At 40.1% G+C, this 24187-nt stretch overlaps 1 protein-coding gene across 9 annotated transcripts in view; it reads right to left on the bottom strand.

The window, feature by feature from the left end:
• Positions 1–94: 94 nt before the first annotated feature.
• Cnot1 (CCR4-NOT transcription complex subunit 1) overlaps positions 95–24187 on the bottom strand; it is a 133159-nt gene continuing 109066 nt past the window's right edge. For 5 of the 9 annotated variants that reach the window (XM_045155570.1, XM_045155569.1, XM_045155574.1 and 2 more), the window contains exons 31-49: positions 22289–22585; positions 21600–21740; positions 21401–21505; positions 19699–19818; positions 18029–18220; positions 17409–17551; positions 16734–16842; positions 16476–16645; positions 15350–15602; positions 12524–12772; positions 11107–11270; positions 10535–10652; positions 8399–8500; positions 6295–6468; positions 4834–4983; positions 3761–3941; positions 1462–1594; positions 565–699; positions 95–435 (exon numbers count right to left, since the gene is read on the bottom strand). In XM_045155570.1, the coding sequence (XP_045011505.1) occupies positions 357–435; positions 565–699; positions 1462–1594; positions 3761–3941; positions 4834–4983; positions 6295–6468; positions 8399–8500; positions 10535–10652; positions 11107–11270; positions 12524–12772; positions 15350–15602; positions 16476–16645; positions 16734–16842; positions 17409–17551; positions 18029–18220; positions 19699–19818; positions 21401–21505; positions 21600–21740; positions 22289–22585 (3015 nt within the window). In that variant the 3' untranslated portion in view covers positions 95–356. The remainder of the gene's footprint in view (positions 436–564; positions 700–1461; positions 1595–3760; positions 3942–4833; positions 4984–6294; positions 6469–8398; positions 8501–10534; positions 10653–11106; positions 11271–12523; positions 12773–15349; positions 15603–16475; positions 16646–16733; positions 16843–17408; positions 17552–18028; positions 18221–19698; positions 19819–21400; positions 21506–21599; positions 21741–22288; positions 22586–24187) is intronic. The other 4 variants (XM_004663489.3, XM_004663491.3, XM_004663490.3 and 1 more) reach the window with 1 other exon arrangement.

Genomic DNA, 24187 nt, shown 5'->3' with positions numbered 1-24187 from the left:
TTCTGTCAGAAGACATGATGCTATGTCATAGCTGCCTCTTACAAGGTACCAGTTTATATACTTGCCTTGGACACATTTGCACAGACCAAAGAAGTTCCAGACAAAAGTTTTCTCTTTCATGTATTTACACAAGTTCAAAATGATATTCACAGCATTTTCTAAATTTTGGCCAAGAGTCAAAAAAATGCATTTAAACTTTGGAAGGCGCCCACATAGACGGGGGCTAACCCCAGCAGTTGATGGGGCAAACACCCGAGAACCAAAGGGCTGGGAAAATCAGGAGCTGAAAGGATTCTTCAGTTTATGAACTTGGTGCACTGGGACTGAGGCTGATTCACAACGGATATGTAGTTCATCTAACTGGCACCTGTCCCTTCCATTACTTGCTGAGCCTGCTTCTGTCCCATGCAGCACTGTGCAACAGATTGGAATAACCTGAAGGAAGGAGAAAATCACAATTTACTTGTGAGCAAAGTTTATCATCATACTTACACAGGTCCAAACTAGAGAGCTACTGACACTCTTCTGTCTCACTGCTAGGTAATGAAATTACTTTTAACTCACTTTTCAATTTCTGGGGCACAGTGTACAAACTCATGGTTCCAGAACTTAAACGCTGGATTTTTAATCAGCTCAATGAAGGTAATAAGAAGACCCCAAGGATGTGGCCTATTTACAATCAACCGTTCCAAGAGAACCCTAGAGAGGGGGGAGAAAGGGTTGGTTAACACATAAAGAAATACAAATTCATTACCATGCATCTATTCCCTCTTCTAGTAATTCTCCCTAGTTATCTACTTAATAAAGCTTTACCTTTACAAAAGAAAGATGAATTAGTCTATGTAACATGGTAAATGCAGATAAGAATAAGATGGAGGGCTGGGGAGATGGCTTAGTGGTTAAGGCGTTTGCCTGCAAAGCAAAGGACCTTAGTTCAATTCCCCAGAACCCACGTAAGCCAGATGCACAAGGGGGCATATGCGTCTGGAGTTCATTTACAGTAGCTGGAGGCCCTGGCGCACCCATTCTCTCTCCCTCTCAAATAAACAAACAAAAATAAAGTTAAAAAAAAAATAAGATGGAGAAAGAGTTCTAACAGTATTAGTGCATGTGTAACCCAGAGTTACATAAGCACATTATATCCAACACTATGGATTAAAATGCTGTCATTACCACTAAGAAAATTAAAAAAAAAAAAAAAACAACTTTTGCTGTAACCTAGTCCCCAGCATTGCAAAACAAGCAATTCTTCTGCACCAATTCTGTTTTTAAGTTCTGTACTTGTGCCTTAATTTCCAACAGCTAGATATGAGGAGCAGGCACAATCTCCATTTTGTCCGCCCTATCACATTATAATATTTTTAGACATGTGAAAGGTACCCAAAACCCAGAATACACAGAATTTAATTCAAAATACTTTCAGATACCTCCAAATAGGCTCTTTCTCCCTAGCAGACTCACCTTGTGATCTGTTCTTGAATAGCTTCAGCATTGGCCTCAGCAAACAGGTACAGCATGGTACAGCTGAAGTAGTGAGTGTGGCTGTTTGGGTACCGCAGCTGGTTTGCAATTGCATTTAAGAAAAGATACCGGCCTAGGAATCAAGGGAACTTGATTTAGGATCTGTGTCTCCTCTTTGGGTCTCTGATACCAGTAGTTTCCTGAACCCCAACATTTTCATTTCTGTGACCTTTGTTTGCAATTGTTTTGAAATATTTTATTAGAGAGGAAAGAGAGAATGGGCTCACCAGGGCCTCTAGCCACTGCAAACACATGTATGTGCCTCCTTATACATCTGGCTTTACGTGGGTATTGGAAAATTGAGCCTGGGTGTTTTGGCTTTGCTAGCAAGTGCCTTAACCAGTAAGCCACCTCTTCTACCCCATTTGCAATTTTTAAAAATTTTGTGTGCGCGGTGGGGGTGTGGGGAGGTGGGCCAGGGTCTCCTGTCAAGCATTACTTTGGACCTGGCTTTACATGGGTGTTAGGGACTGCAAACAAATGCCATTAACAGCTGAGCCCTCTGTCCAGTTGTTTTTTTTCATGTTACATATTTTTTAAAAACTATGTTTGGGGTCAGGAAGAGGTCTCAGTGGGTAAAGGTGTTTCACTGCAAAGCCTGCCAGTCTGAATTTGATTTCCAATGTGTCCATGTAAGCCACATACAGAAAATGGTGACAAGCAGCTGGTGTGTGTTTGAAGCACAAGAGGCCTGACATGTACATGCACCCCCCCAAAAAAACCCTACATCCAAATATAAGTACATGTTAAAAGTATCTTACCAAAATATTTAATGAAGATTTACACTGTTACTGTTACAGCACTTTATTTCATGTAGTCTTTGTATATTTGTGACAGGAGGGCAATAAAAGCAAATGTTCTGCTACTATGAAAAGTCTTAACCTGTAGGCCCTTAAGGGGTGTAGAAATGGATGCCCCTAAAAATTCCCAGACCTTGAGAGAATAATGGTCAGGGGATAAGATACAGCATCTCAAACCCGGACAAACTCTTCCTGCCTCAGCCTCCTAAGTGCTGGGATCAAAGTGTGCATTACCATATCTGGCTTATAATACAGTTGTGTGTATATATCACTCAAGAATCCACAACATAGGCTGGCATGGTGGTGCAATGCACGCTTTTAATCCTAGCACTCGGGAGGCAGAGGTAGGAGATGGCCAAGAATTTGAGGCCACTCTGAGACTACATAGTTAATTCCTGGTCAGTCTGAGCTAGAGTGAGACCCTACATTGAAAAACCAAGGGGGGTGGGGGTGAGGAGGAGATCCACAGCAGGGCTGAAGAGATGGCTAAGTGGTTAAGGAGCTTGCTGGCAAAGCCAAAGGACCGAGGTTGATTCCCCACTACTCACATAAAGCCAGGTGCAAAATGAGACACATGCATCTGGAGTTCATTTATAGTGATTAGGGAGGGGCCTTGGCATGCCCACATTCTTCCTCTCTCTCAAATAAATAATTATTTTAAAAAATTCAAAGACAAATTAAAAATAGTGGTTTGTAAAGTACACAGCAGAAATAAACAAGTGTAGAGCTAGTTCACACATAACAGGGTACTTAAGCACCAAACCAAATGTAACTCAACCAGGAAAGATGCAAAATGCAAGGTGTAGCATGCACTTCCTGAAATAACAGATGAGAGTTCTAGTTATTAAATGTGGGATATGTAAAGATCAATATTTCATTGCCTGGCAAGTAGGACTACCAAAAGGAATGCATATACCTTGACACTAAATATACCAAAATACTAACTGCTAAGACAGGATGTATGGATAATTCTTTCCTTTATGCTTCACTGGGTACTGAGTAGACAATGCCCAACGTAACAAAATAATCAGCCAGAGCCAGGTGTGGTGGCGCATGCCTTTCATCCCAGCAGTTGGGAGAGGTGGAGGTAGAGGTAGGAGGATTGCTGTGAGTTTGAGACTAGTCTGAGACTAACTACACAGCGAGTTCCAGGTCAGCCAGTGAGACCCTACCTTGAAAGACCAAAGAACAGCCAGGTCTATCAAATATAGCACATTCTTTTTGTTTTGATTGTCTAAGGTAGGTTCTCTAGCTCAGGCTGACCTGGAATTCACTATGTAGTCTCATGGTGGCTTTGAACTCTCAGCGATCCTCCAACTTCTGCTGCTGGGATTAAAGGCATATACCACCACGACCAACTTAGCACATTCTTTTTTTATACTTTTATGATTGTCTGAAGTGCACAGAGAACTTGATGTGGACTAGCCAGCTTTACTCACCTTCAGTGTCCAAGTCCACAGCCAGGTTCTGGAAGATGTCCATGTGTGCTGAATGTGTGATGGTGCTCATTGAAGGTGTGCTGCCCTTGTTGTGGATGTGTGCAATGGCCTGAGTCCCTACATAGAGCACCAGTGCATTGATGAGCTGGAGGTTGTAGCGATTGCCAGGCTCATTGGATACCTAAATGGGCAAAATACAAAACTTACTTCCATAGAGCTGACCAGTGTCATTATTCCAAAACTCTCTTTGAAAGTCTCTAGAAAGGCTAAACTGCTCTTGATGTTCTCTGTGATCTGAATATCAGAAGCTTTCTCAATACTGTGAGGTTATTTAACTAATTTACAACTGTTCCCCATCACCATACCCATGGCATAGCTCTAAAAAGTTTATTAGAAGTTGGGGATGGTGGCATACAACTTTAATCCCAGAACTCAGGAGGCAGAGGTTAGGGTAGGAGGTATGAGTTTCAGGCCACCCTGAGTCTACAGAGTGAATTCCTGGTCAGCCTGGGCTAGAGAGAGACCCTACCTTGAAAAACAAAACAAAATAAAAAGTTTATTAGACCTTGGGAGATGGCTTGGTGTTGATAAAATACTTGCCTCACCAAGTGTTTAGATCTGAGATAGAATACCCAGCACCTAAATAATTGTTGGGAGGATTTGACAACCTGCCTGTAATCCCATGGCACAAGAGGTGGTCATGGGAAACCAAGGACTTTGCCCTGATTTACTCATCAACAGCTGATAACATGGTGTCGATAAAATATATACACTCCAGTTAAGTTCATTCAACAGCTATGAAACTATTTTGGTTGTGTGTGTGTTGGGGGAGGGGCAGTGTTTTGCTTTGTGACCCAGGATGACCTTGAACTTATGACCCTTGTATTCAGCTTCCTCAAGCGCTGAAACAACAGATGTATACTGCCACACCTAGCTTCAACAACATGTTTTAAAACCCTTAAATCAGGTTAAACAATATCAATTCCTAAAATGGACCACAGATAACATAGATAGTACACACAAAGTGCTCTCTACAGAAGACATAGCAGAGAACTTAAGCCCAACCAATTAACCTGCAGGTTACTACGCAGATCAGACAGGAAAGTGACTGGCGATCGAGTTTTAAGATAGGAATCCAAATCCTTTTTGAACTGCGGTGGCATCACTCCCGTGAAATTGGTAAGGATCCGGGGTGCAATGTTAATTTCACTCAACATGTCCACCTGCCACAAATGTCAAGAATCATCATCAGAATCATCATAGAAGTTAACAACAAACTACCAGGATTATTTTCCTGAAATTATATGTACTACAAATGTAACAAATGAGTAGATTATAACCTTTTATTAACCTTTATTAGAAGATGCACACACATTAGCATTTTTTTGAGGCAAGCCCAACAGATGCTTTCTTTTTTTTTAATGAGCAAGAGAGAATTGGCGTGCCAGGGCCTCCAGCCACTGCAAACTCCAGATTTGTGCGCCACCTTGTGTGCATGTGCGACTTTGTGCGTGCGTCACCTTGTGTGTCTGGCTTACATGACATCTGGGAATTCAAACAAGGGTCCTTAGGCTTTACAGGCAAGTACCTTAACTGCTAAGCCATCTCTCTCCAGTTCACATTAGCAATTTCTAATTCTGTAAAACAGCTCTTTAGCTGAGTGTGGTGGCTCACACCTTTAATTGCAGTATTCAGGAGGCTGAGGTAGGAGGATCACTATGCATTTAAGACCAGCCTGGACTACAAAATTAGTTTCAGGTCAATGCAGGTTAGAGTGGAACACTGCCTCAAACAAAACAAAACAAAACAAAACAAAAAACCTGAAATTAAAGACACATTTTGTGGAAGTTTAGTTTGCACCATTAACTAATTTCCCCCAAACTTAGCTTTCAGAATCAGTCCAGAAGGAGATTTCTACATTCATCCTCAACAGCACTAGTCCTTTGGAAAAAAGCACCCAAGGAGCAAGAGGAGATTAGTACTACCTTTTAAATGCACGTAAAAAGGCTTAAATAGAATGTTAATAAAAATTTAAAAATTAAAAAAAAAAGGCTTAAAAAGGGAGAGGGAATACATTAAGGGCATAGTATCCATCCTTTTCTCTTTTACACCAACAATTTAAACACATGCATATAAACACCTGTAAAATGCACATGCACAGTGTAAAATGCACTCTGCGTCTTTTAAATAAATTAAATTTTTCGAGGTAGGGTCTCACTCTAGCCCAGGCTGACCTGGAATTCACTATGTAGTGTCAGGGTGGCCTCAAAGTCATTGCGGTCCTCCTACCTCCAGAGGTGTGCACCAACATACCCAGCTTAAATAAAAATATTTTTTAAATAATATAAGATGTATCAAGAAAAGATACAGTGAATATCACACCCCACCAGAACTTAATAATATAATTAATTCATCTAAACTCTTTAATGTGTATGCATGTGCTGGGAAGTAAGTTAATTAATAACCACACTGCTCATCAGAGAAAGGGCTCAAATGTTAGGATGTCACATTTCCTCCAACTGTTCAAACCTTACCTTTAGATTAGGAGTGAATGGGTCTGGGAGCCTCATGTTTCTTGGGAAGGCACTCAGGATCAAATTTCTTAACTGGATACAATTAGGTGGTATAACATCACAGAACCCATAATGGTAATCACAAAGGAACTCGGGGAAATCATGCAAAAGAACTAGCAGCACTCTTAGAGTACCCTGTTTCAGAGAGAAAAAGTTTGTTTCCTATTATGAATTTAACTATGGTGTAAAGGGCCAAAAGTACACTTTAAGTTATCAAAATATTTACATGTAGAAATCATGAAAACCTAGGTATTAGTACTCTTAAGTGAAAATACAAACATACTTTGCAAACTAAAAAAAAGTACAATAATCAGCAGGGAAAAAAAAAACACGAAAGAAAGCAAGAGAAAAGCACTTATTTAAATAAATTATAGGCCAGGTGTGGTGATGCACGCCTGTAATCCCAGCACTTCGGAGGCAGAGATAGGAGGAACACCATGAATTAGAGGCCACCCTGGGGCTACAGAGTGAGTTCCAGGTCATCCTGGAGTAGAATGAGTCCCTACCTCAAAAAAAGAAAAAATGAGGCCAGGCGTGGTGGCACATGCCTTTAATCCCAGCACTCAGGAGGCAGAGGTAGGAGGACTGCCATGAGTTCTAGGCCACCCTGAGGCTCCATAGTGAATTCCGGGTCAGCCTGGGCTAGAGTGAGACTCTACTTGAAAAACCAAAAAAGAAAGAAAAGGAAAAAAAAAAAAAACTGAAAATAGAGGGATGCAAAACTAAAAAAAACCTACCTCTTAAGATACAAATGCTGGGCATAGTATACACAGGTGGCATATAAGCCACATAAAAAAAGCAAATTATAATTTAAAACATTTATTTATCCATTTGAGAGCAAGTGAATAGGGCATGCCAGGGCCTCCAGCAACTACAAACAAACTCCAGACCCGTGCCACCTTGTGCACATGGCTAAGGTAGGTACCAGGGACTCAAACCTGGGTCCTTAGGCTTCACAAACAAGCATCTCAATCATCGCTTTAGCCCATAATTTTTTAAAAACTTTTTATTTCATTTGTTTGAAAGAGAGAAAGGCAGATAGAATGGGTGTGCCAGGGCCTTCAGCTGCTACAAACAAAATTCCAGATGCAGGCGCCATCTTGTGCATCTGGCTTATGTGAGTCCTGGGGAATCGAACCTGGGTTCTCAAGCTTTGCAAGAAGTACCTTAACCACTAAGCTGTCTCCTCAGCTAGCAAATTGTAATTTCAGTAACACTAAAATTTTAAAGTTCCCACAAAAGACACCTTCCTTAAGGGAGTGAAAAGGCCAACTATGAAGCATGGGAAATACTTAAATCTGTAACATTTTTTTATTAAAGAAATAAACAGCAGGGGGCTGGGATAAGCTCAGTGGTACACACTTGCCCAGCATGTTCTAGGCCCTGGTTTCAATCCCTAACACTCCCAAAAAAAAAAAAAAAAAAAAAAAAAAGATTGGAGAGATGGCTTAGCAGTTAAGGCACTTGCTTGTAAAGCCCAAGGACCCATGTTCAACTCCCTTGGACCCATGTAAGCCAGATACACAAGGTAGTGCATGTGTCTGTAATTCACTTGCAGCAGCTGGAGGCCCTTGCATGCCCATTCTCTCTCTCTGCCTCCTTCCTTCCTACTCACCATCTCACATACAGAAATAAAATATTTTAAAAAATTATTCCCATGGGAAGATGAGCAAACTACCAGAAGCATCACACAAGGCAGATCTGTATATGATAATTCATTAAGAAAATAGAAGTGAAATTGTCAATGAGATCACTGTACCAAAACAGACAATATGGAGCTGGAGATGGCTCAGTGGTTAAGGTGCTTACCTGGGACGCCTAAGGACCCATGTTCAATTCCCCAGGACCCGCATAAAGCCAGATATACTCTGTGGCCCATATAGCTGAAGTTCATTTGCAGTGGCGGGAAGCCCTGGCACATACATTCTCTGTCTACATCATCATCATCATCATCATCATCATCTCTCTCTCTCAAGTAAGTAAGTAAATAAGTAAGTAAATAAACATTTATTTATAGAACATCTTTGTCCCAGGGTAAACACATATTCAGCTACACATTAATTACCTTGTAGAGGATTTGCATAGGTTTGGTGAGTTCCACATTTCTAAGGAAAGGTGCTAAATATTTGAATAAATCTATCAAGAGCTGTGCATACATAGGCCATCCCTAAAACAAAGAAATACTATGAGTTATTATTCAGATGTTCAGCAATTAAAAAAAAAAGCCCAAGCAACTACACTGCGAGTTGATTATCTTTTCTATATTAATAGAGAAAATACTGGTGTGGGTACCTCTCCTAGAGAGGTTGTTAGACTAATCAGTCTTGAAGAAGACTGAGTATGGTGCCACACACCTATAAACCGAGCATACAGAAGGCTGAAGCAGGATGTTCAAGGCTAGTCTGGACTACACAGTGAGTTCCCTGTCTCAAAAACAAACAAAAATGGCTAAGCATTAAGGTAGTAGAATATGTTATCTGCAACAAGCAGACTCTATAGATTTCAGGACATAAAATTAAAGAGGAGAGAGGAAACTTTGAGGAAATTTTAGATATAATACTCAGCCAACTGAGAAACTGACAACTGGAGGTCAGTCCCTAATTCCTTCTTTCAATTAAATCCCATGTCTCAAGTATTTCTTATCCTACTCCAAGTAAGAATCTCATCAAGTTTATAGTATCAATTCACTATGTTTACTCAAAACTGGCCTGGCTTATACTTACTAGGTTCCATGTTTGATAATCTTATTCAACACACTGTCCCTCCTTTGGAGAAAGGATTACCTTCTCCAAACACAATCAAGCCCATTCTCATGTTGTTTTACCTCCTTTCTTGTCGAGGTTACTTTAAGCACATAGTAGCCACATCTTCTTATGGTCTCAAGAAACAAGCAAGTACTTTTTGTAGTACTTATTACCTGTCCATTTTAATTGCAAAATGAAAGAACATCTCATATTTAATGTGCTATATTCCCAATTACACTGAAAACTTGGTCACAGAACTTGACCAGAACCCTTTGAATCAAAGTATCTTACAGTAGGGATTGGAAGCCTCAGCAGTAAAATGCTTTCTCAGCGGGTGAGGTGCCTTAATTCTCCCTCAGAAGACCACCACCACAATGCTCCTAAACTCTAAGATGTAATAGCCTTCAGCATTTAGTGTAATGGTCCAGAGCAACATAGATTTATTATGATGTCTAAGGAGGTACCTAAAAGTTTCATTGAAAAAAAAACAAACTTGGGCTGGGCATGGTGGTGCACACTTTTAATCCCAGCACTTGGGAGGCAGAGGTAGGAGGATCCTGTGAGTTCGAGGTCACCCTGAGACTACATAATGAATTCCAGGTCAGCCTAAACTAGAGTGAGACCCTACCCTGGAAAACCAAACAAACAAACAAAAATAAAATTGGATGAAGGTGTGATGACCATGCCTTGAATAGCAGTACTTGGGAGGCAGAGGTAGGAGGATTACTGTGAGTTGGAGGTCACCCTGAGGCTACATAGTGAATTCCAGACCAGCCTGGGCTAGAGCAAGAGCCTACCTTGAAAAAAATCAAAATAAAATAAAATAAACTTGGGCTGGAGAGATGACTTAACAACTAAATCTGCCTGTGAAGCCTAACGACCCAGGTTCTATTCCCCAGTATACACATAAACCCAGATGCACAAGGTGGTGCACGTGTCTGGAGTTCATTTACAGTGACTAGAGGCCCTAATGCGCGTATTATTTTTACTCCTCTTTCTATCCAACTACTTCTCTCCCCAATAAACAAAAGTTAAAATAAATAAACCCACTCTGAAAAGTGTGTAAAATACACATTACTATGTATATAGCAGCAGAGCACAAAGAAAGAACAAAAGCAGAGATGGACACAGTCGGCTCACAAAGCTAGAGAAGCCAACACCCAGTTCCCAAAGAAGAGCTTTCAGGTAGAGGCAGTCAGTACTTATTAATAAGCTTCCTGCCATGATGGGAAGATGCAGCACTGAACACTTGCCATTAGGCATTTAAGGTCCTGTGTTTGATGTTTAGTATCATTAAAAACATAGTAAAACTGAAAAATAAAACAATAAAACTAAAAAACACATCAAGCTTAAAAGAAATACAAATGTTACTACATGGCAATAGGAATCTATAAGCAGTACTAATAAGCCCCCGGTAGTTACAGTCTTCATCTGGAGGAGATAAACTGCAGCCACACCTTCTGCTGTGGCGTATGTGCCAGCATTCTTGCAATAAATATCCGGTGGGAGATCAACTCAAGCCAGGCATATACAAAGCCAGGAGCTTTGGTCGGCCTCAAGATGTGGAATGTATTGCTGAAAGTAGAACAGATTCCAGAAGTACAACTTAAATATAGTAAACAACACGTGAATGTGGACAACATGAAGTTACGTGGCAAATCAAAATAGTATATGCAAAAGTACACAAAAGTTCTATCTGATTTTTACTACAATGAACTAGTGGCCCTTAACAATAAGTCTCACCCAGGTATGGTGACCACTACCTATGATCCCAAGGCTGAAGTAGTTTGATTATTAGTTCCAAACCAGTCTGGCCTACATAGTGAAAATCTGAGTCAAAAACCAATGAACTGGTCATAGCAGTACATGCCTGTAGACCTGACACTTGGGAGGTACAGCCAGGAGGATGAGATAGTCAAGGACAACCTCAGTGATACAGTGATTATGAGGGTAGCCTGAGCTACATGAAATTTTGTCTTTGGAGGAGGAGAAACAAAAGAAAAAGCAATTTCGACTTAATAGTACTCACCAAAAAGCTGTAAGAGTCTGGAAATTAATGGTCTCCAATACATGTTCTGGTGCATTGAGTTCCAAAAGCAGCATGATAAAAATCCGGTGGTAGGGAAGCTGCTGAAATTCACTTTGCCGAACATCATGATCCTGTAGGAGAACTCCCACAACGATACCAAGGACCTAGACAGAACACACAGATCACACAGCTTATAAACCACACAATCTGTGCTGCTTTTTGATAAGTCGTACTTATTTTACATGCAGTCTTAAGAGTGACCTTTGGGCATCCTGCATGCTAGGAAGCATTCTACCACTAAACTTTATCATCAGGCCTGTACTTCACTAATTTGCTAAACTCACTCTATAGGCCAGGGAGGCCTTGATGCACAAGGTGGCACATGTGTCTGGAGTTTGTCTGCAGTGGCTAGAGGCCCTGGTACACCCATTCTTTGCAATTCTTCTGCCTCCGTCTTGCAAGTAGCTGAGACACACAGACCTGCATCACCACACTTGGTTCACCTTGAATTCTTTAAGCCCTACTTTGATCATAAAAATACATGCTGATAGCCACAGGGGGCATATACATTCTGTCTGATTCAGCCTGCAGTGTTGTATGCTTTCTCTAAATTACATTCTAGATCAAACATATATCTTCTCTGCAAATGCAAGTGTCACTCTCCCCCATAAGCACCCCCAGAAATCAGGATGGTCTATCACATTCAAACAACCTAACAATGTAATTTTGCTGTGACTTAACACCAACAAGTGGCAAATGGTTTTCACCTCTCTTGGCATTTCGTAGGTGTAGAAATACCCTGTATTTCATTTAATCTGCTTATAAATCACCAAGGGACATGAAGAACTCATATTTCATTCCCCAAGATCAAAATCTAGTCTGTCTATACATTTTATACCACTAATATTCAGATTTCTAGGAACCCAATGTATAAATAAATGGAATCAAAAACTAAATGTCACTCCTAATATTTGAAATAACAATCTGGAGCTTAGGATGTGGCTCAGCAATAAAAGGTGCTTGCTTGCAAAGCCTGCTGGTTTCCAATTCCTGAAGGATGGGGATTCACTTGCAGCAGCAAGACACCCTGACATGTCCAGACACAAAAACAATATATAAAAAATACATACATGAATACCAATCTGCTAGCCACATATACACAATGACTGAAGAGAAGGTATCTCATTAATTATCTCCTACTGTAACCATTGCAGAAGCATTAACATACTGGAATACATTATGGACACCTCCTTGCCCCTCCCACATAAGCACCATATTTGTTTTCTAAAAAGTTGGTGGATATGGTTGCATATCTCTGAATTTAATTTCAGGTAAGAACAAATATTACAAAATATTTTGGGGAAGGGTTTGGCACAATGGAGTTGAGAAGCTGAGTAACTAAGAATGCATTTCAAACCTTGTTCAGCAGATTAATCTTTGTGACAGTGTTGGTGGCCTCCCCTGAGTGCTTTACTAACAGTGCAATGAGTCGGACAAAGGCATCCAGGTTGTGATAGCACTTGGCTCGGATCATAGTGGGATTAGCAGCAGGATTGTGTTGCTGCTCAGCCTGAGCCCGGTAACTGATTTCAACACACATTTCAGTGCACAGACGAAAAAACCTGGTTATGAGGTCATCAGTCTTCAGTATTCCTTGTTGGTGCATCTACCATGGAAACAACAAAATAGATACAATGAGATAATACTCCAACTTTGTATACCTTAACTTTAAAGCTTAAAAGATAAACTCTCATTTGTTCAGATTTATAACATTTCTAATTCTTTCTTTGTAAGATGATATTGCTGGGAGAATGACTTTTCTATTAAGGAATCATGGCACAATTCCTCCCCACTTTTTGTTTTACAAAGAACAGAAATGATTGAAATTTCCAAAGAGATAATATGATAATTTTGAACAGGGTATCTCCAAATAATTTGGAAATTGATGCAAATAAAATCCACTTTCAGAAACTCTTAAGGCTGTTAATACACTCTGGATTTGCCCCTTTCTCCCAAGGAGGCTAAACTATACATACTTTTGATTCTCATAAATAATTTACTTCTCACAAAGTTAGGAGCTTTACCTACTCCCACCTTCTCATGGGAGGAGGCCTTCATAATTTTTACTCTTCCCTTACTCTAATATAGTCTTCCTAAACTTAATAAAAAGAACTACAGATATTTTCTTATGATTTAACTACTGGTGAACTATTAATTTGTGTAAATACATTGCCCACAGACTACTGTATCTATTTTAAATGCAATAAACCATTACAATAAAGTTGAGAAAGCAAGTTTACTTTTAAAAAAGGAAATACAAATGACATTTGATCAAGAGGTAAGAAAGAAGTTAAGTGGTTAGTACCTAATTTAAAAACAAAAGACAAGCTGGAGAGATGGCTTAGCAGTTAAGGGGCTTGGCCTGTGAAGCCTAAGAACCCAGGTTTAATTCCTTAATACCCACATGAGGCAGATGCACAAGGTGGTACATGTGTCTGGAGTGTTTGCAGTGGCTAGATGCCCTGGCACACCCATTCTCTGTACCTATCTGCCTCTCTCTCATAAATGAATAAATGAATGAAAGAAACACTATTCCACTTGGGAGCAGAGGTTGGATGATCGCAGTGAGATCAAAGCCACCCTGAGACTACTTAGTGAATTCTAGGTCAGCCTGGGCTAGAGTAAAACCCTACCTCGAAAAATAAACCACAACACTGCTTATAGGGAACCATCTCTATAATCTTAGCACAATGGCAGCTGAGACAGCTGGACTGCCATTTGGGGCTGCATTGCAATGCTGTGACCAAAAACAGAAACCAAAGACATGAACCCCTCTGCCACCACACACAAACATGGAAGTGTACATTCAAGCAGTAGGGGAATGGATTAGTGCTAACTAAATAACATAATCCAGCCCCAAGGGGGGCGGGGGGAATTTAAAACAATATAATTATATTTTCATACAGCTAGATTGGTAGGGCTATGAAAATACTGTTCCCCAGCCAAGACAGAAGACCAACAAGTGGATCATTGTCTACACTGAAATTTGAAAAATTGGGAGTGAAAGACTAATCTGCATGACAAAGCAGCAGCAGAAAGAGTAAAAAAATGGAATTCTCAAGGGATCAGAACACATTTTTTTTCAAGAGAAACATAAGAACAAGCAAGCCATCAGGAAGAACTGAGACAGGTGCCACATCCATACCCATGAAATAGCAATCAATGATCACAAAACTCAACTGATTTAATTTTTTTCTATTCAATAAGAGAGCAAACCATAAACATGGTTGTGACAGTTTCAACAGGGTTACGTCTTATGATTTCCTTAGAGAAATTTGCATAGTATATTACTAGATATCATTGAAAAGTAAATCCAATTTATAACAACTTTCAGAATTTAAACCAGTTCTATGTTCAAATGTCATGTATTTTAGACCTAATTAGTAATCTTTCTCTGGCAACATTGCCAAGTGTTGGTTTCAATTTGAAGAAGTCAAATGGTCAATCTGCATAAATCAGTAGATTTCTTACCCTGAACTAATATTACAACAGTTCCACTAAAGAAATTCTAAGGCCAGTTCAGGAAAAGCACCATCCTTCACAAGTTATAGTTAGGACAAAATGACACTTGCTCTTAATTCCCTCATCAAAGCAGCCAGTGATGATCATGAACAGAACTAAATGGGACTGGAGCTCTTTTCCTGTTTGTTTTTCCTGCTCATCCTGTCTGGAATTGTTTGTGCTCATTAAGCCAGAGTTTTAGCTCGGAGGCATGGTTACCAACACTGACTCAACCTCTAAACTGCATCAAAATCCATGAACAAAAATACTGTGCTAACAAAGTGTGCTGCTAAATTTAGGTAGAAAAGATATTTAAAGTATAACAGTGAAAATACTCTTACCATTTAAAATTTGTTGTTATAGTATTTTATGTTTTACACGAGCTATTACAAAAATTTTATTTATAATCGTCCACTACTGATAAGTAAGCTTCTAGAATTCTATTTTGTAGCTTCTTTATCATCTGACCCATTGTACACTGCAGCTATCACAACTTGAATGGAATAATCGGAACCAACTGTGACCAAGCCTGAGCAAACATATAGGCCCTATCAATTTAATTGAACATGATGCTGACATTTTGGTTTGCATGAGTATGGAAGTAACTCTCTGACCACAGGTATTTAATACTGAATTTTAATATTGGAGTTATCACACCCTACTTATGTTGAATAAAAAGCACCTTTCTTTCCAAAAGCTCTACCTGTCCAACAAACGCAGAGAAAGCTTTGGTACTGTCACGGCCAGCTGCTGCTGAATGGTATAGATTCACCCATTCCCTCAGAAGATACTCGGCTTTCTCCCTCAGGCCAGGAGGGTCATCATACTCTGAGGCTTGAGAGATCCCACTATGCATCATGAAGTTAGGACCTCCATGAGCACGATCAATCATTGCTTCATAGTTGGATCGTACTACTTCCATCAGCTGGGGCAATCTAGTATGATAAATCCAGAGTGAAAAATCAGACATAGAGTTGGAAAGTTTGATTTAACAGAACCACGGTGATTGTCACTTTACTTTAGTACTTCTACATTTAAACAAACTGTCCTTAGTGTCTTTGCATCTGCTTACTTATGAGGTCATAATATACAAATGACTGACTTGAATTAAACTACTACTTCACACTAAAAATGTGCACACTGCAAGGGAGATGATGTTGAGAATCAAGTAATTCATCCCTGCTTGCCTAATACATGCCATGCTTTATACTATTTCTCATTTAATGTTATTAATTGTTTGAGAAATTAGTTCCATTTTACTTAAGAAAAAGACCTAAGAAAGTAAGTTCACTTGCCTAAAATCAGAGCATTTTTAGCAGCATCACCAGTGCTTCAACCACAGACTTCTGATGCCAATGCAGCAGTCACTGTATGCATAGCTCTACACCAAGAAGACCTGGCAGTTAGATTAAGTTTTCATACTTCCAGGAACAATGTCAGGACTAACTAAGGTTATGCTTTACGTAAAGCAGTTATAAAAATCATGCTAGTGCGGCTGGAGAGATGGCTTAGTGGTTAAGCGCTTGCCTGTGAAGCCTAAGGACCCTGATTCAAGGCTTGATACCCCAGGACCCACGTGAACCTGATGCACAAGGGGGCGTATGCATCTGGAGTTCATCTGCAGTGGCTGGAGGCCCTGGTGCGCCCATTCTCTCTTTCTATCTGCCTCTTTCTCTCTGTCTGTTGTCCTCAAATAAATAAAAAATTAAAAAAAAAATTTTAATCATGCTAGTGGAGTACGTATACTAATTTCTAAAGCTCCTACAGACTGATGAATAGACAGGGAAAGCAAAGTACTTTATTCATACCCTTCTGGAGCGTTGCCTCGGGAATGAGCATTAATCCTCATGAGGGTCTCGATGGTATGGAACAGATCTGCCTCAGTGACATGGGCCACACTCCTTTCATCAACCAAAAGAATTTTTACCAATTGCATAGCAAATGCCACAGCCATATAGTTTAAACCATTCTCCATTGACTGGCGAACAAAATATAAGAAAGGACAATTAATAAACAAATACTCCAATCATTCAGTCCTTAACTCCATAAGTAATTTTCTTCCATACCTGAGCTAGGTGAAGATCATACTGCTGCATGTTGACCAAATGATTGCGAATTAACAACTCTACCGCTTCCACATTATATTTATACTCATCTCGACACTCAATTAGGCACCTGGAAAAAGATAGAATGTTATTCATACAGGCTCAACCATGCTATATTGTTGAACAAAAAGATCATTCAGTAGAAATCTATTCCTATTAAGGATGCCTTAAACAACTGCAAAAACCAGTACACAAGCTTTGAAATGGCCAACAGGGTAGGGATACATACAAATAACTGTATGCTCAGAATGTATGAAGCCCTGGGTTCATCTCATCACTTAAACAACAAAAATTTACAACCCAAACCCCCAGGTAGTAATGAAATAAAACTGCCTGATATTTTCTAAGATGAGCCCATGTTTTAACAGCCCAGGTTTGGTGTTCATAGCCTAGGAAATGAAAGGAATTCCACTGAAGACAATATTCCTATAGACACTGCTGTGAAATCACTGAAAACACACAAAACGACCTACAATTTATATTCCCAAACCACGAACCATTCAACAATTCTAACTTCTTCTTAGAATTAGGAGATTCAAATATTCCATTTACCTTCTAGGTAAAAGGGAAACTTCCAGACAGCAATATACCAAAAACCAGTCCAATAATTACTAGTCTTTTAAGATGGCTACGTACCTTGTGATCTGTTTGTTGCACCATGGAGATCCATATGCCCTGCCATCCTGCAGAGCTTTCAGTACCAAAAGGTGGCACTCCCTGTAGCGCAGCAGGAGGTCAGCATCAGCACCACTTGTGGCATCTAACAACCCTTCTACAGCCTATGTGAGAAGTAAGTGTTCAGAACCATGGAGAATACAGTGCTCAGCCCTAATGTCACAGCTAGAAAGCAAACCCCAATGCAATTTCCTGAAGTCTGAGAACTTCAACCTAGTTGAAGCTCGCTCTGTGTTTTGTCGTAAGTCCTTACATAGCCAAAATGCTATCATATCTTTACTACTATTTCTCAAATACTGGGCCACAAATAATCTCTCCATCAAAATCTAGAGAGAGATGTTTTCACAGTCTTTCCCCCCCAATAATTGTATTTCTAAGAAATCATTTCCTTAGAGGGAAAAATAAGATTTCCTACCTTCATAACTGCCATGACTACATTCTACTGAAGAAACAAACCACCTCCTTATACAACAGAACGTGCTTTGAGTTCATTTACCTCAAATATATGTGAATGATGGCATAAGGTACTGAAGTCTACAAATCTAGTTCCTCCTTCTATAATTCACAGCTTAAGAACTAACCTTCTGAAGTAATCCAAGAGCAGCTATGGCATCCCGTGAGTTCCGAGATAACACAACAACCTCCAAAAGACTTCGAAGAGCCTGAGCTTGAGGGTTCATGGCCAAAGTTGGTGGGATGGCATGTAGGTGCTGCTCCAGTTCTGTAATGCACTTATCATAAATCTGAGCTACATCATCTGTTGCCCAAGCTTGCTATTTTAGGGAAAGAAATAACCAAAGAGATTAGCAAATCTTTTTATTTTTACTGGAACATGCACCAGTAAAATAACAGAAATCTATTATAACCATGTTTATTCACTAAATTTTATTTACTTATTTGAAGGGGGAGCAGAAAGACAGAGAAAGGGGGAGAGAGAATAGGGGTGTCAGGACCTCCAGATGCATGCACCACATTATGCATCTGGCTTATTTGGGTCCTAGGGAATTGAACCTGGGTCCTTTGACTTTGAAGGCAAGTGCCTTAACCACTAAGCCATCTCTCCAGCCCCAATTTCTTAATTCATACTCAGGGGGCCCCTTTCATGTCCCTTTTCCTGAACTATTGAATCTTAAGTGGAGTGGGACAAGGAAGGATCAGAGGCAGAGATTAGTGAGAGTGGGAAGCCTGGCCAGCACCAACACAATCAACTGATCAGAGAGCTCATAATAATGAGAAAGATTTAAGGTAGCACCACTTGTGGCACCCTCTGCAAATGAAGATAGCAAGAGTTCCAGATCATGAAAAATAAAGGCCCTTTGAGTACTCACCACTCGAGTGGCCTGTTAACCACTATGACAGTATATTCAAACCATCACTTTCATTTTACTCTTAGAAGTTTTCTGCTTCTTTTATTTTTTTAATTTTTATTTATTTAATTATTTGCAAGAGGGAGACAGACAGGGGGAGGGGGCCACGCCAGGGCCTCCAGACACTGAAAATTAACTCCAGATGTATGCGCCACCTTGTATATCTGGCTTACATGGGTCCTGGGGAATTGAACCTGGGTCCTTTGGCTTTGTAGGCAAGTGCCTTAACTACTAAGCCATCTTTCCAGCCCGTTTTTTGCTTCTTTTAAAAAGACAGAAATGGGATGGAGAAATGGGTTAGCAGTTACGGCTTGCCTGCAAGTCCCAAGGATCTAAGTTCAATTCCCAAAAAAAGGGAGGAAGATGAATGGATTCAGGGGATTTGCTACTTAACTCTCAAATTGTTCACAAGAAATTATTCTCTATTTTCAACTTTCTGAGTAACTTGAAAAATTTCAGAACTCTCCCTACAATAACACTAAATAACCCCAAGGTTCTGTTGTTCCTCAATAAATCTCCTCTAAACAGTACAGTTAAGCTAATCTCCTAACTATATGCCATGCTGACCTCAACGATATAAACATTCCCTAATAACTTTAACAATGGCTATTGCTTTTCCGTGTAACTTAGAGCCAGGAAGAAAGTGACATATTATCTGAGGTAAAACATGCAAATTACACTTTATAAAACACTTAATTTAAGTTTTGTTTTTTTTTTCTTAGTTTTTTTTTTAGTTTTTCGAGGTAGGGTCTTTACTCTAGCCCAGGCTGACCTGGAATTCACTATGGAGTCTCAGGGTGGCCTCGAATTCATGGCGATCCTCCTACCTCTGCCTCCCGAGTGCTGGGATTAAAGGCATGCAGTTTTTCAAGTGAGATATTTACCTTCATGGGCTGAGCTAAAAATCCTGTGGGCTGACTTAAGTCATTTGTAGGCAAGAAGCCAGGCACATTTCTTGCAAATTCTTCATAAACAGCCAGCTGCTTTGGGTCTACACCACCAACCTTAAAAGAAGAAAATCTGTTTTGTCAAGATCCACTTAACAATTGAGGAAAATTTATTTGGAAGTAGGAAGTCTGTAACAAGGCTAAGGACATGAGTTCTGATCAAGGAAGTATTTATCATATGCCATCAGCATGATTGATCATGCACACACCCCCACACAAGAGTAAAAAAACAGGGCTTGACTTCTCAATTTACGGTTAAAAGCCACCATCACTTTTTTTTGTTTGTTTTGGTTTTCTAAGGCAGGGTCTCACTCTGGCCCAGGCTGACCTGGAATTAACTATGTACTCTCAGGGTGGCCTTGGACTCAGTGATCCACCTACCTCTGCCCCCAAGTGCTGGGACTAAAGGTGTGCACCATCATGCACCACTTCTAGAACTTTTCTTCATGGGCACGGTGGCACATATCTTTAATTTCAACACTTACAAGGCAGAGGTAAAAGGATCAGCCATGAATTTGAGGCCAGCCTGGGACTATAGAATGAGTTCCCGGTCAGCCTGAACTAGACTGAAATCCTGCCTCAAAACAACCAGAAAGAAACAAGAATGCTGAGCATGGTGGCGCACGCCTTTAAACCCAGCACTGGAGAGGCAGAGATAGGATGATCACTGTGAGTTCGGGCTACCCTGAGACTACACAGTAAAGTCCAGGTCAGCCTGGGTTAGAGTGAAACCCTACCTCGATTTAAAAAAAAAAATAGGAGGAACAAAAATAAAAAGTTTTTTTCTTCACTGGAGCCTTATCTGATGGCATACCTATAATCCCAGCACCTGGAGGATGGGAGGCAGGATGACATCAAGTCTGAGGTCAGCCTGGAAAGCATATGAAGATCCTTACCTTTTTATTTATTTGCTTACTTACTTATTTATTGGTATCTGTTGATAGTCTTTAGAAAAATTATTGGGCTAGAGAGATGGCTTAGCGAACAGGCGCTTGCCTATGAAGCTTAAGGATCCCGGTTAGAGGCTCAATTCCCCAGGACGCACGTAAGCCAGGTGGCACAAGGTGGCACGTGCAATCTGGTGTTCATTTGCAGTGGCTAGAGGCCCTGTGGAGGCCCTGGCATGCCCATTCTCTATCCATCTGCCTCTTTCTATGTCTGTCACTCACAAATACATAAATAAAAAAATATTTACTTATGAGAAGCAGGGATGGGAGGGGGGAAATGGGCAAGCCAGGGCTTCCTATCACTACACACAAACTCGAGATGTGTACGCCCATTCACCCATCTGGTTTTATGTGGGTACTTGAGAATTGAACCTGGGCCATCAGGCATTGCAACCAAGTGCCTTTAACTGCTGAGCCATCTCTCCAGCCCCATATAAACTCTTTATACCAATATCTATCTATATCTATCTATCTATCTATCTATCTATCTATCTATCTATCTATCTATGTTTTCTGAGGTAGGGTCTCACTATATACCAATACTTTTAACAACATGGGGAAGTCACAGAATCTATAGTTATACCTGCTTCCTCACTAGGATGCTTTTTTCAAAGGCAACACTTAGGCTCACTATCCTAGTCCAAGAAACAACATAAAAAATGGTGAGGCAGGGGAAGAGCTCTAATTCTTACTTTCAGCCTGATTTGTTCTGGCATCCTCTCAGCTTGATAGGTTAGGACAACGGGATCACAATATCTGCGGCCTTCTTGCCTAGCATGTTTTCTCAGCTCAAATTCCTGCAAATAAAAAAAGTCACTGAGGTTCTTGTTATGAGGCACTTCCCCAAATTAAAAGAAGCTACAACTTAAAAAATAAATGTTAAACACTTACAGTTGCTAATCTCTTGTCCATCTCTGGGCCTGCTTTTTCTACAGCAGTTTTCTGAATAAAACAGCAAGCCAGTTCACAATTATCCTGAGCTAATTGGGCAGCTGCCTGATCCATCATTTCCCTTTGCTGTGGGGATGCAGTCTGTTAGGAACATAAAAAGACAAGACTATGACCTTGAAATATTCCTAATACTCGTATTTTCTCATCTCATCAGTCCACTGTGAACATGATGAACAATATGAAAACATAGTAAGAATTCTCAACCTTGAATCTGAGACTTTAAAATAATTAACTTGTAGAGAGAATGTGTTATAACTACACAAAACCCACTTTAAGTCATTTTGTAGTGTCTTTCTCCAACTGCTTTAGTATTAATTTAGTGCAATTTTCAATATCCTTCCCTTCTCTATACCAATATATATCTGGGAACTTGGTATCTGCTGAACACTATTGATACAAACAGTGAACAAAATTTCTAAATGTCTTATAGAAATTATAATTTAAGAAGATTTCAGAAGCTGGGGTCTACAACTCAATGGAAGAGCTCACTCAACAGGTAGAAAAAGACGTCAAAGAAACATGGTGATTCTAAGATTAAGTAGTAATGCCCAGTATCAGAAGTAAAGAAAAAATCTGGTAGACAAGCAGTAATAGGATTGTAGTACAATATATATAAATAACCAACTTACCCGAAGGGCTGAGGCAAAACTGTTTTTTAGGTTGGTTGATATGCTCATGAGTAAAGGTTCCCTGCAAGTAATCATAGCCATTCCAGCTGTCAAGTTCCGCATCATGTGATGAGCTGCTATTCGCATCCTAGACTCCTCAGAATCTAGGGCAAAATCTTTTCTAACTATTTGTTCACAAGTAGTCATAGCTATTTTAATTGACCGATCCACTACAGGATGGACCAGCTCCTGGACAGCCCGTTCAATTGCTTGGCGCACACACTGTTTCAACTGTGGATGAGCCTGAAACAAAGGAATCTAAGGAGACAGACACAAATTAAGTCAAAAGTTTAATTTCAACAAAGCAATTTCCATTAGCAACTTTGGAATTGGAGAAATTAACATACTTCTACTTAAAATTAACGGCAACTACAAGCTGGGTACACAAAGAAAAAGCACTCAGGATACCTTGTGATTCATTATATAGTAAGTCATCCCTCTCAATTCAACTTTAATGCGTAAGCTGGTCATTAAAGATTCATTATTTAGGCTGGGGAGATGGCTTAGCACTTAAGGTACTTGAGAGCAAAGCCAGTCAGAAGACCCAGGTTCAATTCGCCAGTAAATAAAGCCAGATAACCAAGGTGGCTCATGTGTCTGGAGCTCATTTGCAGTGGCTGAAGGCCCTAGCAGGCATATTCTCTATCATTCATACATGGATGGATGGATGAACAAATAGAGGTTATTGACTGGGTGTGGTAGGGCACATCTTTAATCCCAGTACTTGGGAAGAAGGGACAGGAGGATCTCTGTGAGTTTGAGGCCACCCTTGAGACTACATAGTGAATTCCAAGTCCCCCATAAACTTGGGTGTTCTGAATGCTAGGTTCCCAGCTGATGGAGAGCTGGGAATTAACGCCTGCTGGAGGCTGGCTTATGTGTGTTATAGCCAGTTTCCCCATGGCAGTGTTTGGCATACTCTTCTGTTTCTGTCCTTATGAGGGCCCAGGGGTGATATCCACCCTCTGCTCTTGCCATCATTTTCCCCTCCAGCATGGAATTTCCCCTCCAGCGTGTAAGCCAAAATAAACCTCTTTTTCCCCACAAGCTACTCTTGGTTGGGTGATTTCTACCAGCAATGTGAACCTGATTGCAACATACATACATACATACGTACACACACACACACACACACACACACACACACACACACACACACACTTCATTGCTTGCTCATGGACACATACTTGCCAAGTTAAAATGATAACTAAGGTACTTTTTGTTTGCTTTGTTTTGTTTATCGAGGTAGGGTCTCACTCTCAAACGACATACTGCTTAAAAAGGCAATTTCTCTATATACTTGAAAAAATTAAGTCTAAAGTGAAAGGACACCCTATAAAACTATTACTGCCACTAGGAGTTCGTAAAATGTGTCCATGAAGGTCTCTTGCTTCACAGGAGGATTTTTTTTTTTTAAATCTCTGGCCTGAACTATGAACTAATACTAATACTCATTTGAGAGCCTTTAATGTACTGAATTTATACAGAATTAAAAAAAAAAAAAAAACTCAGCCAGGCATGGTGGCACATGCCTTTAATCCTAGCACTCAAGAGGCAGAGATAGGAGGATCACACCGTGAGTTCAAGGCCACCCTGAGACTACATAGTGAATTCCAGCTCAGCCTGGTCTAGAGTGAGACCCTACCACAAAAAAACAAAACAAACAAAACAAGAAGAAAACTCATAATAAATACAACAGTGTTCAAATTACTGGGCATATCCCAAAGAGTAATCACAAATTTTAAATCTAGGTTCCCCACTCCAACCCCTCACATCTGTAAGTGAGGAAAGGAAGAAATTAATATGATAAGATATCTTGATTCATTTCATATTTTACTAGGTGGACCTGGAATTCACTAT

This window comes from Jaculus jaculus, chromosome 1 (assembly GCF_020740685.1).
Source record: "Jaculus jaculus isolate mJacJac1 chromosome 1, mJacJac1.mat.Y.cur, whole genome shotgun sequence".
NCBI classification, from domain to species: domain Eukaryota; kingdom Metazoa; phylum Chordata; class Mammalia; order Rodentia; family Dipodidae; genus Jaculus; species Jaculus jaculus.
The sequence above is the reverse complement of the archived record's forward strand: the minus strand, read 5'-3'. Positions and strand labels throughout refer to the sequence as shown.